Source organism: Medicago sativa, chromosome 6 (assembly GCF_051527215.1).
Source record: "Medicago sativa cultivar Bolivia chromosome 6, Bolivia_mono, whole genome shotgun sequence".
NCBI lineage: Eukaryota > Viridiplantae > Streptophyta > Magnoliopsida > Fabales > Fabaceae > Medicago > Medicago sativa.
Window position 1 is genome coordinate 55,263,133 of NC_140754.1, and position 20,450 is coordinate 55,283,582.

At 37.7% G+C, this 20,450-nt stretch overlaps 3 protein-coding genes and 1 long non-coding RNA gene across 4 annotated transcripts; 2 read left to right on the top strand and 2 right to left on the bottom strand.

Annotated features, from left to right (window-relative positions):
- Window positions 1-1,638: 1,638 nt before the first annotated feature.
- On the top strand, window positions 1,639-3,161 carry LOC146915755 (putative glutathione S-transferase parC). The gene is made up of 3 exons (XM_085718093.1): window positions 1,639-1,820; window positions 2,139-2,473; window positions 2,870-3,161. Exons 2-3 carry the CDS (start codon window positions 2,159-2,161, stop codon window positions 3,032-3,034), a joined length of 480 nt encoding a protein of 159 aa, XP_085574219.1. The 5' UTR covers window positions 1,639-1,820; window positions 2,139-2,158; the 3' UTR covers window positions 3,035-3,161.
- Window positions 3,162-4,898: 1,737 nt separating this feature from the next.
- LOC146915756 (uncharacterized) lies at window positions 4,899-5,903 on the top strand. The gene is made up of 4 exons (XR_015013470.1): window positions 4,899-4,949; window positions 5,082-5,109; window positions 5,371-5,435; window positions 5,711-5,903. It is a non-coding gene; the product is annotated as an uncharacterized LOC146915756 (long non-coding RNA).
- Window positions 5,904-10,828: 4,925 nt separating this feature from the next.
- Window positions 10,829-12,115, bottom strand: LOC146915757 (uncharacterized). The gene is made up of 2 exons (XM_085721426.1): window positions 11,471-12,115; window positions 10,829-11,299 (listed from the first exon to the last, which is right to left on the bottom strand). The coding sequence occupies exons 1-2, from the start codon at window positions 12,113-12,115 to the stop codon at window positions 10,829-10,831; spliced, it is 1,116 nt and encodes a 371-aa protein (XP_085577552.1).
- Window positions 12,116-14,520: 2,405 nt separating this feature from the next.
- Window positions 14,521-16,391, bottom strand: LOC146915758 (uncharacterized). The gene is made up of 3 exons (XM_085721427.1): window positions 15,816-16,391; window positions 14,797-15,678; window positions 14,521-14,748 (listed from the first exon to the last, which is right to left on the bottom strand). Exons 1-3 carry the CDS (start codon window positions 16,389-16,391, stop codon window positions 14,521-14,523), a joined length of 1,686 nt encoding a protein of 561 aa, XP_085577553.1.
- Window positions 16,392-20,450: the final 4,059 nt, after the last annotated feature.

Genomic DNA, 20,450 nt, shown 5'->3' on the forward strand with positions numbered 1-20,450 from the left:
TGTTGAAGATTTGGAGGCATTATCGGTATGGTTCTAAGATGAAGTGTTCAGTGATCATAAGAGTTTGAAGTACATGTTTGACCAGAAAGAGTTGAATATGAGGCAAAGAAGATGGTTGGAGTATCTTAGGATTTTGACTTTCAGTTGAGTTATCACCCTGGGAAGGCGAATGTTGTTGCTGATGCCTTGAGTAGGAAGTCGTTGCATATGTCTGCTTTGATGGTTAAAGAGTTGGAGTTGATCGAGCGGTTCCGAGATTTGAGTTTGGTTAGTGAGTTGACACCGGAGGGTGTGAGGTTGGGAATGTTGAAGCTGACGAGTAATATTTTGGAAGAGATTAAGAATGGTCAGAAGGAAGATTTGGAACTTGTTGATCGTGTGGTGTTGGTTAACCAAGGTAAGGGTGGATACTTCAGGTTGGGTGAGAATGGTGTTTTAATGTTTTGTGATCGTGTTTGTGTACCAGATGTTCTTGAGCTTAAGAGACAGATTTTGGAAGAAGGTCACAAAAGTAGTTTGAGTATTCATCCAAGAGCGACTAAGATGTATCAGGATTTGAAGATGTTGTTTTGGTTGCCTGGAATGAAGAAGGAGATTGCAGAGTTTGTGTATGCTTGTTTGGTTTGTCAGAAGTCTAAGATTGAACATCAGAGACCGTCAGGTTTGATGCAACCGTTGTTTGTGCCAGAGTGGAAGTGGGATAGTATCTCTATGGATTTTGTCGGAGCTTTGCCAAAGACTGTTAAGGGTTTTGATTCAATTTGGGTGATTGTTGATCGGTTGACGAAGTCGGCACATTTTGTTCCTATCAAGACCGGTATGTCTATGGCGAAGTTGGCTGAGATCTACATTTAGCAGATTGTTAGATTGCATGGTATTCCTTCTAGTATTGTGTCGGATCGGGATCCGAGGTTTACTTCTAAGTTTTGGGAGAGTTTGCAAGCTGCTTTGGGGACTAAGTTGGGGTTGAGTTTTGCTTATCATCCCCAGACTGATGGTTAGACGGAGAGGACTATTCAGAGTTTGGAAGATTTGTTGAGGGCTTGTGTTTTGGAACAAGGAGTTAGTTGGGTTGAATGTTTACCGTTGATTGAGTTTACTTACAACAATAGTTTTCATTCTAGTATCGGAATGCACTACTACAAAATATATATTTTACATCATGGGGGTTTTAGTTTTCACATCAGTTGCAAAATAACTGAAGGGAAACATACACACTGTGAGTTTTTACATCAGTTGACATATGCACGTGAGGGGAATTCTTAATAGCATGTACCATTTACATCAGTGGATAATTGGAATGAAGGGAAAAAAACGCGGTGGCATTTTCGCAATTTGAGTGAAAGCTTTGTCTATTTTTTTCACATCAGTGATGAGAATTGTCTAAGGGGAAAAAACAAATATTCACCTTTACCTTTTGCCTCTATCGTAAAAACGCATCAACAACTTTTTCACTCTCAATCAAAAACGTTTAATCTCAACCTCTCATGTTCTCTTTCACCATCGAAGCTCACCGTCGAAGCTCAACCTCTCCACCGTCGAAGGTCAATCATTGTTTTCTTTCGGTGAATTTTCTCTTTCTCTCTCTCTATGAATTTTTATTCTTTGCCCTTTTCAATCGAGAAACCCTAACCCATTTTCAATCAGTGGATTTAGATGATGAAGACGAATACACGCAAGCTTATCGATGAATACACCCAAATTCTTGTTGTCAACGCCGACAATGTTGGATCTCATCACTTGTTCATAAAAAAAACGTTGGATCTAATCAGCTCCAGAACATTCGTCAGGGTCTAAACGCCGACAGTCCGACACATGTAGTGAGTTTTCCTTTTCTCTTTAGATTACACTTTTTTTATTGATTCAAGAATGAATTTCGATTGTATAATGGGTTGTTTGTTTTAGTGATATTGCATGATAAATCTAAAATTTTTGGTTGTTTTGTGTTGATTTCTGTTGTTTATTGTTACGTATGGGACTGTTTAGATTTTGGGTTGTTAAAATAGCTTATAGATAATAAAAAATGTTATAAAGATGTTAAAGTTTTCATATAATGGTACTACTCCATAAAGACTATTAAGCTTTGTCTATTTTTCAACAAGTTTTCCTAAAAGTCTTGTTCTTTCGAATTCTCTCAGCTCTGTGATTGCTTTTGACAATGGCAGAGGAGTTGATATTACTTGATGAATGGCTTAGTATGTTTGGTATGAGAGCAACGATAGCATTGGCTGAGAAAGGGATAAAGTATGAGTACAAGGAAGAAGATCTTGAGAACAAGAGCCAAATGCTTTTGCAAATGAATCCAATTCACAAGAAGATTCCAGTTCTTATCCATAAGGGAAAACCAATTTGTGAATCCATCATCATTGTTGAGTATATTGATGAGGTTTGGAAGGATAAGGTCTCATTTCTACCCTCAGATCCTTACGAGAAAGCTCAAGCAAGATTTTGGGCTGATTTTGTCAACGAGAAGGTAAGTTTTGTTAGGTACCAAAGTTTTTTGTGTCCCATTCAATGGTTTAACATATTTTTGATTCAAAGATTTCATTTTTCTTGTATTGTTTTTGCTTTTGAATGGATCAAGATTTGTTAATGAATTAAATAACATGATGGTTACCTTATTTTTATTGTCTTCTCTAATATTCAATGGATGGAAAATTATTATTAATTAGACATCATGTATATTAAGTAATAATTGTATCCTTTCCTTCCTTGTGAGATATGACTATAGGAAACATTCTTCATATTTCGTAATGGATGGATTTATCATTCATCTTATTGTGATCCATATTATTACAGACTTGGTTGCATCAATGTGCAAAGAGAATATGCTAATTTTTATTCATTTTAATGTGTTAAAAAATTGCAGGTTGGCGATGTTGGAGGAAGGATATGGGCTGGAAAGAGAGATGAGATTGAATTGGCAAAGAAGGAGTTGATTGAAGGCTTAAAGGAATTAGAGAATGTGCTTGGTGACCAACCTTATTTTGGTGGTGACACGTTTGGGTTTGTTGACATTGCTTTGATCCCTTAATAGTCTCATACATCTCATAACTCCATTGTCTCAGATTCTAGCCACCCCTTGAAGACTAACCAGACTTATAAAGCAGGTTCAGAGTTGCTTAAATTAAGAAGAATCAGAACTCACCTCAAGAAAATCAATAAGCATGTTGGCATGCATTTTTCTTTTCTCTATAACCAGTGGCAGTGTTACCGACATTTTGCCTCTTTGGATTAGATTATTTGAGTTTATATACTGTTGTAAACATTTGTGAGACTGTTTGAGAAGGTCATGGAAACAATGTATGACATGTTTATAAGCTCTCAGTGATCACCTCCTATGAAAACAGTTTATAGCTTATATAAACATAATTTAACTTTATTTTATCATTTGTTATTTTGTTGCGGAGTCCAGATGGTGATTTGATAGATTGTGTTTTATCTCATCAACAACCAGCTTTTGATCATCCTAAGCTTCAAGGGCATAAACCTCTGGTAATAATTTCAATAACTACTCAACCATACAAAATGACTTTGCATTAATTTAAACTAGTGAAGGACAAATTTATAAACTAGGCATTGAGATTTTTAGTTTATTTTAGAGACAGAAAGTAAGAGGATTAAGGTTTACAGGATCCACCAGAAAGGCCAAAGGGAACAATGGATAAAAGGTTAGTGAGAGGTTTCAGTTGTGGACTGATTCTGGTGAAGAATGTCCAGAAGGAACTATTCCAATCAGAAGAACAACAGAAGATGATATTCTAAGAGCAAGTTCTATCAAAAGATTTGGAAGGAAACCAAAACCTGTAAGGAGAGATTCAACTAGTAGTGATCATGAGGTCAGTGCCTTCAAATTTTACATGTCATTATTATAGAATTGTTTCCTGTTCTCTTCTAGTTTTTATTAATACCACACCACACCCAAAAAACTTGAGTTGTTTTATGAAAGCACAAGAACAGGGTTATATTATATTTCTAGTATGCCCCCGCCTATTAGACCTTTTTGAACTTGAAGCATGGCCCATGCATAAGTCCATCTTCGTTAAGTTTCAACTCAACTTTTTTTATTAGAAGAATGTAACAACAAGGAATTGACCATTTGGTCATAAAGGATACGTTATGTAATGAACCAATTATCCTAAAAGCTTAAGTTGTCAGGGAAAGACATATGAATGATTTTTATATTATATTTCTAACAAGTTCTTTTGGTTATGGTTTCAGCATTAAAATACTCAACCGCAGTGCCAGTGATTTTTCTTTCTGCTCTCAAATGTCATGTTTTCCATGAACGGTGGACAAACTTCTATAGGCCTCTTTGGCTTCTGTCAAGTGTTGTGAACTCATCGTACTCTTTCTACTGGGATGTGACTCGAGATTGGGACCTAAGGTATGAGGAATGTTTGTCCTACATACACCTTTTATGGTATTTCAAACTAAGCTAAGCTTTCTAAAATGTAGATTCTAATGTCAGGATCAATTTTATATCTTAGCCAAACACTTCTAAAAATGGAAGAAGCTGCTTTCATTCCCAATATTGAGTCTCCAGCTGGTACTTCATTGTTAGAATAGTATAAAATATCTTGCAATATCTTTTATAATTTATATTATACTTGAGTATCTTTAGTTATTTCCTAGGATTAGTTTATAATTTTAGAGTATCTTGTAGTATCTCTTAGGATTATATTTTATATTATGATTTTTTCTTGATTTGTGATTGAGTCTGTGTATTCCTATAAATAGGAATATGTATTTAGTCTTTTGTATTAACTATTAAGCTATTATCCAGTTAGTATCAAGTGATTATCAATAATATTTAAGGTTCTTAATATTTTCTCTCTCTTTTATCTAATATCCCACAACTTTTTAATTCCTTTATTTGATTTAACAGAGAGATGCTCATGAATAGAATTGAAAGGAAATCATCTTATCTGCGGGTGCTAGAAGTACAAGTAAGTCAATCTTATCTGCAAGAGCTCGACCTGGTTTTCTGCAATTAAATTTGCACTTGACTATAATTACTTTCATTTTGTAGTTTTAGTTTTGGTTTGCTAACCACTTGTATTGTTGCATCAAATTTGTAGGTCATCAGAACCTTATAAACTGTAAAAGGTAAAAGCTATACACACTATAAATATAAACTATAAATATTTATCATCTCATTTGGTCAAGTTCACCTTACTCTGGATGCCTTTTGGCTTTACATATGATCAATGCTATGTTATGGGTCTATACTTAAAATTCTTGGCCACTGAAAAGTTTCTAACTTGTTAATTTTATTGAATAAAATGCTTGTCCTGTTGGTGGATATGATATGACTCTTAAGTGGTATTATTATTTGATTCTTATATCTCTTGATTTTTAAAATTGTAGACTCGTGCAACTATTGAAGTAGAAATATCACAAGAAATGCAGCTTGTTCATTTTGATTTTAATAGGTAAAGCTTCACTTTCCTTTGGAGTTCTTTTTGAGTTATAAAGTGACTATCTAGGTCTGTATGTTGTCTTATTCGTTGTGAAGACTTCCTAATTAAGTAGTGTAATATAGTCAATACTTTGGACTTGATGTATCCTATTATGGCCAAACAGAGGCCACTTAATGTTCATGTAAAGAAGTTCTGGGAGATCGTTACGGTCGTTGTTGCTTATGTTGTCGTGAGATGTACTTGCACTTCCTATTTATGTTTACTCTATTTAATTTCTCTCTATGCAGTACTCCTTTTGAGTTGCATGACGACAACTATGTGCTCAAAGCAATGAAATTTGGTGATAAAGCAGAGTGATATTGTTACGCATAATGTTATATTTGGAGGGGAAGGTTCTAGCATGCATCTGTCATAGGTTCCTCCTTTAGCTTCAAGCATGTCAACTAGGCCTCCAACACCACCTCCACTCCCTCCTCCAAGATGACATATGTAAGTTTAATTATTGAACTTATCATCCCCACACTGATGGTCGGAGGGAGAGGACTATTCAGAGTTTGGAAGATTTGTTGAGGGCTTGTGTTTTGGAACAAGGAGTCAGTTGGGTTGAATGTTTACCGTAGATTGAGTAGGACTCCTTTGTGTTGGTATGAGTCAGGTGAAAGTGCTTTGTTAGGACCGGAGCTTGTTAGGAGACGACCGAAAAGGTTAAGATGATTCAAGAGAAGATGAGAGCGTCTCAGAGTAGGCAGAAGAGTTATCATGATAAGAGGAGGAAGGACATTGAGTTTCAGGTTGGTGATCATGTGTTTTTGCGAGTGAATCCTGTAACCGGTGTTGGCCGTGCTTTGAAGTGTCGGAAGTTGACTCCTCGTTTTGTTGGACCGTTTGAGATTATTGAGAAGGTTGGGGTTGTAGCGTATCGTATTGTGTTACCACCGTCTTTGTCGAATCTTCATGATGTGTTTCATGTGTCTCAGTTGCGGAAGTATGTGTATGATGCATCTCATGTGATCCAAGTGGATGATTTGGAAGTAAGAGATAATTTGACCATTGAGACTTGGCCAGTTAGGATTGAGGATCGCGAGGTGAAGCGTTTGCGTGGCAAGGAGATCGTTTTGGTTAAAGTGATTTGGGTTGGACCAATTGGTGAGAGTGCCACTTGGGAATCGGAGAGTAGGATGAGGGTTGTGTATCCAGAGTTGTTTCTGTCAGGTAATTTTCGAGGGCGAAAATTCTTTTAGTGGGGGAGAGTTGTAACAGCCCGATTTTTGCTAGATTTATTTTATTATTTGTTTATGTGTGTTATATGTGCTCTTATATGATTATTTGTCTCTGTGTGTATTTTGGTTGGGAATTGTAGAATTTGGTGTTAGAAGGGTATTTTAGTCATTTTGGACTTATGGGCATTTTGGTCATTTTATGAGTGGGGGTAATTTTGTAATTTGGTTGAGGATTATTTTTAGTGCTTAGTGAGAGTTGCTATTTTACTAAGTGCTAGGGAGTTGTAGTAATTTATTTATTTACCGGTAAGCGACTGTTAGTATTACATTTTACCGTTAAGTGAGTAGTAACATTTGTGGGTTATAATAGAAATGGGTTAGGCCCATTAAGACTTTGTGAGTTAAGCCCAATTAGGTGAGCCTATATAAACTCTTGTTAGTAGAGAAAATAGGTTTTCACAAACATTTTCATTTGAGTAGAGATAGAGATAGAGAGGAATAAGGGTTTGAAGAGGAAGAACAAGAGAAAGGGGTTGGAGGCTAGAGCTAGAAGAGGAATTCATCATCTAGGAGCTAAATTGAGGCTTGGGTTAGAGATTCTTGGGGATAGAGGTAAGAGGGTTAGAATTCAACCATAATTCATAACTTTTCCTTTTTACCCATTTTGTGAAATTGATGAATTGAATCTAATTGTTGTAAATTCGTGCATAATTGTTGTTGTTATGTTTGAGAACATGATTTATATGATAATTGTAAGTTAGTATGTGAATTAATATGTTGAAATGCATAATTGTCGGTACTTTGTGTTCTTGAGCAAATTTGATGAAAAATGAGGTTGTGGTGTTGAATTGTGCATGAATCTGTGTTCATTAGTTGTTATTGATGATTGTTGAGCTGTTAGAATTGAATTGGTGTAACTGGAATCGTTGTTTACGGAATGGACGTGGTTGTGTTGGTGTTTTGAGAAAATTTCATGATTTTAATGAAATGAGCCAATTTGGTGTTTCTAATGCATGATTCATGTTTGTTTAGATGCATTATAACTATTAGAACCCATAAACACTTTCTGGAACTTGTTTTGGTGAATTGGGGGATTGAAAATTGGATTTTGGGATGAAAATGGGTTTGAACCCGACACATGATTTTTGAAATTCTGGGTAGGACGCTTAAGCGTGCTCACCAGCGTGCTGTAAGCGTGCAGACTCAGACTTACGGCCTTCTTAGACGCTTAAGAATGCTGGGTCCTGTACAGCCATTTTTTACTTTTCATTTATGAACCTTGGGACCTATCCGGACATTTTCTAACACTTCTTTTCACCTCTATAAACACTGTTTGCATCTATAATCCTACTGGAGTGACATTTGAATCGAATTGATTTTTGAAAGATTGAGCTTGGAACTTGAAAATGGTCAAGAACACGGACTTTTCGGAACTTGATTCTTTTCAAGGAAACCAAGTAGGATTATACTTGAATAATGTTTATATGATTTTTAATGATGATTACAACTGGTTCCATGGATTAATTACTTGTTTTGCCTTGAAAACTTGGAATTTTGGAAAAGTGGCAAAGTGAGACGAACTTCGTGATTTTTTAGAATTTTTCATGTGTGGCCGATGAAATGCTTTTGTAACCTCTACTGCACACATATGTGACTTGTGAGAATACATGGCATAGGCAATGGAACTTGTTAAATTGGTTTTGGTTCATAAGTTTTAATATTTTCAAAGTTGTGAAATGTGAGACGAACTTGATGGAAAATGATTTTTGAGAGTCAATTGCATATGAATCCTTTATGGAAAGTGGTTATACCTTATGTGAAGATGATTGGCGGTGTATATATGTGACAACTATATATTGCTTGAATTATGGATGTTGTTGGTGATCGTATATATGTTAAGTGGTGGTGAATTGTTGTTGAGTGCATATATACAAGTATTGGTGATGTTGAGGTGATTTGTTTGTGTGAACATATGCATTGTAGTCAAGTCATATGGTCATGCATTCATGACTGATGGTGGTGGATTTTATATCCAATTGAGGTGGTTACGATGTTTTTGTTGCATCGAAGGTGACGACCTTGAGGTGATATGATGAGTCTAGAGCCATTGCATACAATGTTGGTGAATTGAAATGCATTTCAGTTGTACATGATGATTGAATTTGTTAATTGATAATTGACATGGTGGAAATGGTGATATGTGTATAATATACTTGCTGTTGTGAACTTGGAATGATGATATGATTGCCTTGGAATGATATGAATGTTGTGATTACTTATGAGTATATGTATAATTTGTTATTCATCATTCTTGAATATATCTTTCATTTCCGTATGGATGGGTAGATGGAGTGCAGGGTGCTTAGATTGTGTGCTTGATGTTGCGGAGGAGCGGAGTTCCTCCTTTTTATGTGCAAGTGTCTAGATTAGGGCTCTGATCTAGGATAATATTTGCATGTTGGATTTTGTGTCGACTATGTAGTTGTTGTTGAGACATTGATGTATCTGAGAGATGTATTTATTGTCATGAGATTTAGAGATGTTATTTACATGATTATATATGTTCCGCTGCTATGTTTATGAGACTTGACAATTTATACATATATGTCTTGCTTTTGTTTGATGACGTAGCATCTATTTCTAGAATATATTTGTATATTCGCGTGTTTTACCGCTTATTAGAAGTAGGGTGTTACATCTATTACCTTTAAAGTGGTAACGACGAATATAAGTAAGACCTGTCTATTACCTTTAAAATGATAACGACGAATATAAGAAAAGACCTGTCTATTACCTTTAAAATGGTAACGACAATTATGGTAAAAAAAATGGTAAAATCGTTGTGTGGGAGGACCTGCCACTTGAAATAAATTTAATTGGTGATAAACTCTGAATCAGGCACATTGGGGATGACATTTTTGTGTATTGGAGTAAGACACAAGACAAAAATGCAACTATGTATGAATGATATTTGTATGCGTGCTATGTATGCATGAATGTATGCGACTCATGTGACAGTTATAATGGGAAGACTGTTGAGACAAGACTGGACAGGTCCAAAGAAAATGGTCCGACATTACGTTACATACATTCAGCACTCTTCATTGGGGATAATATCAATTGGGGACCAATCAAACACTGTCGGGAACAACCCTTCAAACAAATCATTGGCAGAAGTCGCCATTTCTAAACCGAGGCACTTTCTTAAATTCATGCTCCAAATAATCATTGCTTTCTTGTATATTTCTTTTTCATCATTTTTTGAAATCCCTAACTTTTGCCGGGATCGCCCTTTAGGGTTTTCAATCCATCGGAAATATATTCTCTCTTTTTTTGTGTGTCCTTAATTTTTGCCTGGATCACCCTTTTGATCCACCAGGACGCTCATTTTTGCCTAAGCCGCCCATTCGGGTTTTTAATTTAGCGAGCTCTTTTCTTTCTTCTTTTTCCTTTTTTTTTTTAGCAATGACTATGTCTACTTGTTGAATCTGCTTGCTTTCGGACCGAATGCTGACATATGCTTCTATCATACATGATTTTATAAATAATATGTTTGTCATTTTTGTTATTTTCAAAGAAAACACAAAATTTTAAAAGAATTTCCAAAGTTTTTGCTTCAAGTATTAACATTAAAAATGGACGAAATTTTGCACATAGAATAAACAGGAATTCCAAATAAAAAGCACAAGCTCAAATTGATGTAATAGAAATGGTAACCGGCCAAAGGCATGGCACCACGAATTACAAAATTTGGAAAATGGTAATTAATACGGGGAAGATACATTGAACACAATGACCACTATATTCCCTAACAACTTTGAATTCCACTGCTTTGATACTTTGATATTGGAGAATTTCTGACAGCTAAGGTGCCCCAAGTGAGTGATGCTCAATCTGATGCAGTTACTTGTCATAATCCCTTAACTTTTGCATAGATCGCCCTTTCCGGTTTTCGATCTATCAGGGTAAACAATTTTTTTCTCTTTTTTTTTTGTTTTTGTTTTTTTTTTGCATCTAATTTTTGCATGGACCGCCCTTTCAGCCCATCGAGACGCTCATTTTTGGTTTAGGCCCTTTTGGGTTTTCGACCTACCGAGCTGTTCTTTTATATATTTCTAGACAAAATATTTCTTGACTGCATCAGAATTCACAGGACGAGGTAACTCCTCTCCATCCATAGAAAGCTTACTTAACAACATAGGGACCTTCATAATTAGGCGTCCACTTGCCCCTTGGGTCTGGTTGAAAAGACTTGATACTCTTGACCACAAGATCTCCTTCCTTAAATTCACGAGGACGTACCATCTTGTCAAATGCTTGCTTCATTCTTGACTGATATAACTGCCCATGGCACAAAGCTGTCATACTTTTCTCTTTAATCAAATTCAACTGATCATATCTATCCTGACACCATTCAGCTTCAGACAACTTAGCTTCCTTCAATACCCTTAAAGACGGGATCTCAACCTCTACAGGGAGTACAACCTCCATACCATATACCAAAGAGAAAGGGGTTGGCGCTGTCGAAGTACGCACTGAGGTACGATAACCATACAAAGAATAAGGTAACATCTCATGCCAGTCCTTGTAAGTGACCACCATCTTCTGCACAATCTTCTTGATATTCTTATTCGCAGCTTCAACTGCACCATTCATCTGTGGTCTATAAGGAGAAGAGTTATGATGTTCAATCTTGAAGTCATCGCACATTTCTTTCATCATCTTGTTATTCAAATTGGTACCATTGTCCGTGATGATCTTGTTAGGAACACCATAGCGGCAGATGATATTATTCTTGATAAACCGGACCACCACTTGCTTGGTCACATTAGCATAAGACACTGCTTCAACCCACTTGGTGAAATAATCAATAGCCACTAGTATGAAACGATGTCCATTGGAAGATTTTGGTTCAATCCGACCAATCATATCAATGCCCCACATAAAGAAAGGCCACGAATAAGAGATAACATTGAGTATAAATGGCGGTATATGGATCTTATCCGCATAAATCTGACACTTGTGGCATTTCTTGGCGTGATAATAACAGTAAGCATACATTGTTATCCAGTAATAGCCTACTCTCAACGCCTTCTTAGCCATTGCATAACCACTGGAATGAGTCCCGAACGTGCCTTCATGTATCTCATGCATTAATAAATCTGCTTCACGTCTACCTATACATCTGAACAAAACTTCATCAAAGTTCCTTTTGTATAGAATATCTCCATTCAAGAAGAAACTACCAGACAATCTTCTTAGAGTCCTCTTATCTTTGCGAGATGCCCCAGGCGGGTACTCTCGTGTTTGAAGGAAAACCTTGATATCATGAAACCACAGCTTGTCGTCAAAGACTGCTTCAGCAGTAAACACGTAAGCAGGCCTGTCAAGGAACTTGACGCTGATCAAGGGCACATCATTGAGATGGTTCACTTTGATCATTGAAGATAAAGTAGCTAGAGCATCTTCCATTTGATTCTCATCACGAGGGATATGGTTCAACTCTACTTTATTGAACAAAGTTAACAGACGCCTGGCATAATCTCTGTATGGTACCAACCCTGCATGATGAGTCTCCAAATTTCCTTTAATCTGGTTAACCACAAGAGCTTAATCACCATATATCTTAATTTCCTTGATCCTTAAGTTAATAGCTTCCTCGATACCCATAATACAAGCTTCATACTCTGCAATGTTATTTGTGCAATCAAACCGTAGCCTTGCAGTAAAAGAGATGTGATGGCCCTTATGAGTAATGAGGACTGCCCCAATTCCGCTACCATAGACATTAACGACTACATCAAATATCAAACCCCATTCAAATTCAGGATCAGGGCCTTCTCCAAACAACGGTTCATCACAATCTTGCATCTTCAAATGCATGATCTCTTCATCCGGGAAGTCAAACTTGATAGGTTGGTAATCTTCAATTGGTTGATGAGCCAAGTGATCAGCAAGGACACTGCCTTTGATAGCTTTCTGAGTGCGGTATATGATATCATACTCGGATAATAACATCTGCCAATGAGAAATTCTTCCTGTTAAAACCGGCTTCTCAAAGATATACTTGATTGGATCCATTCTAGATATCAACCAAGTAGTGTGATTAATCATATAGCGGTGGAGGCGCTGGGCAGCCCAGACTAAAGCACAACAAGTCTTCTCAAGTGCGGAGTATCGAGACTCAAAATCTGTAAACTTCTTGCTCAAATAGTAAATTGCATGTTCTTTCTTACCAGTTTCATCTTGTTGACCAAGTACACATCCCATAGAGTCATCTAACACGGTCAGATACATAATCAAAGGTCTACCTTCAACTGGAGGGACAAGAATTGGAGGTTCTAGCAAATACTCTTTGATACTGTCAAATGCTTTCTGGCAATCATCAGTTCACACGATTCCTTGATCTTTGCGAAGAAACTTGAATATGGGCCCACATGTAGCAGTCATATGGGAGATGAATCTGGATATGTAGTTCAGTCTACCAAGGAATCCTCTGACTTGTTTCTCTATTTTTGGAGCAGGTATTTCTCTGATAGCTTTGACTTTGTCAGGATCTACTTCAATACCCTTCTAACTAACAATGAAGCCCAGAAGTTTCCCAGATCTGACGCCGAAGGTACACTCATTAGGATTCAAACGGAGCTTGTACTTTCTCAACCGCTGAAACATCTTCAACAAATACTCAACATGTTCTTCTTCAGTGCCTGACTTGACAATCATATCATCTACAAAGACTTCAATCTCTTTGTGTATCATATCATGGAATATCTTGGTCATGCCCCTCTGGTAAGTGGGACCAGCATTTATCAATCTAAACGACATTACCACATAGAACAAAGCGCCCCAAGGCGTGATGAAAGACGTCTTCTCTCTATCTTCGGGAGCCATCTTGATCTGGTTATACCCAGAAAAACCATCCATGAAGGAGAACACCTTGCATTTAGCAGTATTATCAACCAGTACATCGATGTGTAAAGGGAAATTATCCTTCGGACTGGCTTTGTTCAAACCTAGGTAGTCAACACACATTCTGACCTTACCATCTTTCTTCCGAACAGGTACTATGTTGGCTAACCATTGAGGGTATTCAGATGTGATTAAAAAGCCGGCATCAATCTGCTTTCGCACTTCTTCTTTGATCTTGAGGGCCATGTCGGGATGAGATCTTCTCAATTTCTGCTTAACTGGAGGACATTCTGGCTTCAAAGGCAGACGGTGTTCCACAACTTCAGCATTTAACCTTGGCATATCCTTGTACGACCATGCAAATATGTCAGCATACTCTCTGAGAAGCTCAATCACTCTTTCCTTAACAATTGCATCCAATAATGCCCTGATCTTGATCTCTTTTTTATCTTCCTTGGTACCGAGGTTGACAATTTCTATCTCTTCCTGATGAGGCTGAATAGCTTTTCTTTCTTGTTCTAACATCCATCTGATCTCATCAGGAATCTTTTCATCCCCCTCTACCATAGCCTCATATACAAGGACCTCAAAGTTGGGAGGAAGCATAAGGTTACCGTGTTCAACGGACTTATTTATGTTCAGTCTGCACATGATTTATGATTGATCTTAATGAGTAAATGCAGACTTTTGAGTTTGATTTTTTTTAAAAGATAAAAAGAGAACAAATTTTTGGTTTTATGTGTTACCATTTTTCCAGAAAAAGCACTAAAATAAAATAAATTAAAGTAAAGGTCGTGACAGAAACGACGATTTTCATTCATAACAAAAGTATTTGAAACAAAAGACAAAGCCCTACATAGTTTCACTTTTGTCTGGGGCAGGACGAAAGGAGTTTTCTTAAAAAAACAAAAAACAAGACAAACATATTACTTAGAAAGAGGTATCACAAAAGGAATGTCCATAGCGATCTAGTTGCAGCAGGCTCCTCCAGGTGTCACAAAGACAGGTGCCAACTCTTCAGACTGATCCTCGATGATAGCATTAGCTTCAGGTGGAGCATGATTAAATCCGGCACTGTGGAAAGTACCTCTAGTAGGGTTGAACACTCCAGGCTTACTGTTAGGAAAACAAATTCCCTCCTTGCGCTTGTTCTCAGACAACTCCACTAACTGACCCCAGACTTCAGTTCTTCCTTCCTGTATCACCCTCTAAGCATCCTTCAAAGAAGCCATACTAGTCTCAACCTTCCCCACACTTCCTTCAGCAGAGAGACCTTGGAATGATGACCCGTCTGAACTACTACAGCCGATAAAGGAGAAAGCAGACAAGTTACTGACCAACAAAGCCAATTCACCATTCATAGTTATTAGTTTTCCATGACTTAGGAACTTCAACTTCTGATGGAGAGTGGATGTCACTGCCCCAGCATCATGGATCCAAGGCCTGCCAAGTAGGCAACTGAAAGAAGCTTGAATTTCCATAACTTGGAAGGTAAGCTTGAACTCATGTGGGCCAACTGAGATGGGCAACTTTATATCTCCATATACTGCCCTCCTAGTTCCATCAAATGCTCTTACCGTCACTTTACTGGGCATCAATAGAGTCTCTAAATATGCCAACTGGTCCAGAGTAGACTTTGGCATTACGTTGAGAGCAAAACCAGTATCTATCATAACATTAGACAGAGAGTCTGATTTGCAACAGACAAAGATAAGTAATGCTAGGTTATGATTTCTTCCCTCTACCGGAAGCTCTTCATCGCTGAAACTCTGATTGTTACAAGCAGTCACATTCCCTACAATACTCTCAAACTGACCCAAGGTTACATTATAGTCCACATAATCTTGGTCTAGAACTTTCATCAATGCATCCCTATGGGCATCAGAGCTTGACAGAAGAGACATTATAGAAATTTTTGTAGGAGTTTGTAGCAACTGATCCACAACCTTGTACTCACTCCTCTTGATTAACTTCAGGATCTCGTCACTATCCTCAAAGACAATCCCACTAGGTTGTCCCACGGCTTTACCTTTACCTGGATTCCGCTCTTTCACTGGTTCCTCGTCTGGAGCATTAGTCTCTTTCTGAACAACACTAGGGAGAACACGTCCACTCTCAAGATCTGGCTAATCTCGGCGATATTGTCCACAGGGAGCGGCGAATCTAAAGGTATCTTCCTTCCATCCTCCAGGATTGTGTATTCATAATTATACGGAATGACTTTTTGGGAAGTATATGGCAATTGTACTGGTGGGCAGATCACCAGAGGAGTGCCAACTGGCTTCGCACGGTTGACCATTATCACGAGCTGTTCCCAAGTTCTAAATACCAGAGTGACAACACAAACATTTTTATCCTTCTCTTTTCTTGTAACAACAAGCTCTTTTCTGTCTAGCAACCCTTGCACATCATTCTGGACTTGCACGCAACCACGGGGATCCACTGAACATATGTCACAAGCCTCATGATCATGGCTAAAGAGAGTCGCTTCGCACATCTTCACATGTATCGGAACCAAAGGAGTCTTGATATCACATGCATAGAGAACAAAGCTGTCTTCTTGAATCATATTAATGGTAGGCCCGTGAGGTGGCAAAGGGTTGTTTGGGACAACAGGGTCAGGGTCTGTGAAAGATAAGTCTTTGCTTTGGATCAGTTTTTGGACCGCGTCCTTAAAAGGATAACAATGCTCAACATCATGACCAGGTGCTCCTTGGTGAAATTCATAGGTGAGCTCAGGGAGATACCAATGAGGTATGGGATTTGGCACACGAGGGGGAGGCCTAGTCTGTACAAGATTCCTTGCAAGGAAAGAGGGTAGCAAATCTTTATATGGCATAGGTATGGGAGGAAAATAGTTTATGGGAGGATGATTTTGTTGAGGGTCTTGAGACGGTGTTGTTGTTGAGGCGGTGGAGGGTAATATGGGTGTTGGTGGAATGGTTGAGGATTTTATGGTTGATAAGGTTGTTGGTACAACGGTAGAAAATATGGTGGAGGTCCATGAGGCCTCGGTGGCTGATGATTTGGGTTTTGTGGAGCTGGCATTTGTGGTGCAACATTAGCCACATAGGGGTGATTTGGGTAGATAGGTTGAGATCCGCCATGGGCCACCATGCCGACCTCTTGGGTATTCTTTCTCGGATATCCATTTCCAAACTTCTTATTGCCATTAGATGAACCACCTGATGAGCCACTTGACGAACCACTTGATGAACCTCCTGAGGAACTTCCTGACGACCCACTTTCAATAGTCAAACGTCCTTCTCGGACCCACTCTTCGAGACACATTCCCATGATCAGCATATCATTGAAATTGTTAGGAGCTATAGCAACCATATTTTTGTAGTAGAATGGGTTGAGAGTCTTGAGGAAAATTCTAGTCAACTCCAGGTCTCCTATTGGTGGGATAATCTGAGATGCAAGCTCTCTCAACCTCATTGCATATGCCCTAAAACTTTCTTTGTCTCCTTGACTTTCAGCCCTGAGTTTTTCTCTATCCGGAACTGGGAATCCATTGTAATCATATTGTTGAATGAAAGCTCTTCCCAACTCATTAAAGGTACATATCTTGTCTTTCTCTAATTTCATGTACCACCTTGATGCAGGATCTGCTAAACTATCGAGAAAATAGTGGATGAGAAGCTTATCATCTCCAGCATAGGCGGACATCTATCGAGCATACATAGTTAGATGGAGCTTGGGACAAGTATTTCCCTTGTACTTTTCAAACTCTGGTAACTTGAACTTGGGTGGTATCACAACATCGGGAACCAAACAAAGTTCATGAGCCTCTGGACCAGCAGCTTCTTTTGCGCGAAAAGCTTTCATCTCTTGCTGCATTTCATCGTACTTCTATCGCAAGTCTTCCACCCCGTCATTTCCTGCCACACTACTTGAGCGGTAGATCTGTCCCTCTTCTTACTGAGTGGTATGGACATAGGGTCCTGCATTAGTCACGGCAGCCTGAGGAACCGGCTGGCTAGGCTGAACAAATGGTGTTGACTGTTGACCATAAGGGAACGGCATTTCTGTAGCACTAGGACGAACACCATCATTAAACATGTGTGGCATGCCCCACGAATAACCTGGAGCCATGTAGTATTGAGGAGTAAAACCTGGGGGACCAAGTGGACGGAGATTATAATTGTACATGTCACAAGACGAGAAACCCGCCACAAGAGGCTGTGTAGGCCCAGCAGATGCAACCGCAGTAGGGATTGGCTGCGGAGTACCATCAGACACAGCAGAGACGACCGCAGTAGGAACTGGCTCAGAGACCGCTTCTTGTTCCCTCTCAGCCATCAGAGTTTCCATCATAATTGACATCTTCTCTAACTAAACTTTGAGATTACCAACTTCCTCTCTAAGCTGAACGTTTTCCTGTTCCGTAGATACCATTTTCTTCTTGATGTAAGCTCGAGTATAGTGAATGTGAGTAGGTCTGTTCTGAATACGGCGGGCCACTTTCAATTACTGTGGCAGAGAGGAGTAAAGTGTGAGACTTGATTTGGACACTTTATGAATGCAATACGATGCATGATGTGCTAAATGCAAAAATGTGCAAAAAAAAATTTATTTTTTATCGACGGACTTGTAAAAGTAATTTTGTAAACATAACAACTTAAACATTACATTAATGATAAAAGTACTACAAGATAATTCCCTTTCTAACAATCAAGCCAAGGGATAGACTTGCAAATATAAAACATTACTAGATAATTCCCATTCTAACAACCAAGCCAAGGGATAGACTTACGAATATAAAACGATACAAGATAATTCCCTTTCTAACAGACTGAGTCAAGGGATAGACTCCAAAGTACATAATCAAGAACTACAAGAATAACATAAAACATCTGGGAAACTCTCAAGCTCCTACTCCTCGAAATCTGGGTGCGGCTCGGCAAAAAGATCCATGCGCCTCTTCTTACTCCCTGGAACCCACTCAAGTATGGCGTTCTTTTCCTTGATCATGTTCTTCAGCTTAGCAATTTCAATATCCTTCTGGCGATTCTCCCAATTCTCTTTTTCCAACAAATCCATAACTACCTCATAATCCTGTTCTTTCTTGCGGAGCATTCCTTCCAAAACGACTTTTTCACGGTTGGACGCATGCAAACGTTCTTGGTACTCTTCCTTGGTCTATGGGAGTAAAGGCAATGGTATTTCCATATCAGTCGAGGTTATATACATTGGTATGGTGTAAGGCATACCGAAAGATTCATAATGTTGGAGGTGAAGGTAACACCATTTGGTAAGGTACTATGGTTTCCAATTGCAATTGTAACAAAGGTTCTACCAAGTTCCCAAATTACAACTACCCTTATGAACATATCGATGCGTAGGACTGCTCCTAGACCAATAATATTCGTAAGGAAGTCTAGTTTGAGTGTAGTATCACGTGACGACTAAAGTCAAGACTGCTCTTGGTTTAGCCACCGCACTACTTCCTAGAAAGGCCAAGATGGGTTAAGGGTAATCTAAAGGTCCTCAACGCTTGATGGGCTTCAAAAATAATAATGCCAATCACGACTGTTCATGGTGACATATTATTGCTCTTGAACCCACGTTGAGTGGAGTTATATCACATGCACACATATCACAGGACCGCTCCTGGTATGGCACTATGATCGTACTCCGTCCTATCTTATGTTTCACTCAAGTCCGGGTGTAGGACTTATTTTCTCACCCATCACGTAACAAGGTAATATATTTACAAAGCATAAACAAATAATAAAGCACAAAATAAAGGAGGTAAGGTGGGTTTAACCCGCGTAGGATTTAAGTCCCCAGTGAAGTCGCCATTTTGTAGTCGATGATTTTCGGGTGTCAATCCATTAATTGGTTTTGAACCTTCAATCTTTGGACCCTCGTCCGGACTCAAGTTTAATTAAATAATTAATAATAATAATAATAATAATAATAATAATAATAATAATAATAATAAAAACAAAAATTAAAAATGTCCCTTTCGGTAAATGAGGTATTTTAAAATACCTCTCTGCCGAAATTTGATCTGAGACGACTAAAATAAACGCGGTGTTGTTTTTTTTAAAATGCGAGCAAAAACTTTTGAAATGGTTAAAACGCTACGAACGAAAAGGAATTTAATTAAAAAAGATCTAAAAGAAATAACTAAAAAGAATTTAAATATTTTAAAAGTACACGTAAAAAATTTTAAAATAATTTTGACTACTTAAAACTCAAACAAAACTTTTCTTGCTTTAAAATACAAGATAAACGGTTTTAAATGGTTAAACAACGACTAAAAAAAGATTTTAACTGGTTAAAACGAAATAAAAGAGGTTTTGAGCCGTTTTTAAAAAAAACGACTAAAATATTTTTTAACTGGTCCAAAATTGGGGTATGACACAATACACTAAATACCCTCATTTGCTGCTATTTTTTTATTGTTCATATTTCTATAGAATCCTATTTTGGAGAGCAAACCCTGATTATTATATAATAATTATAAATGTTTACTTATAACTTTAGGCCTCGTAACCTTTTAATTTTTGTGCTAATCTTCTTTTAATCAAAGGTTTTTACATTTAAAATAATTTTAAAATCTGATGCATTCTTCCAAATTCAAAGGTATTTGTGTCCCCGGGCTAGGTTTCGAAGATTTGGAACTGCATTCGGGTTATATATAAATTCATAAAGATTAAATTGTTATATTATTAATTAATCTAATAATATTTTAAGACTGTTATTCAAACAAATTTATGTTTTAAGATCGTACCAATGATATGTCATATAAAAATGTAATTTGAAACATGCGACATCAACGTCTATGGAAAAGCAGGATTAAAACTAGTGACAGTTACTTGGACCGGATACCGAAATTTTAAAAAATTTAGACAGAAAAATTTGAAAAAAAAATTTTGACACTAAA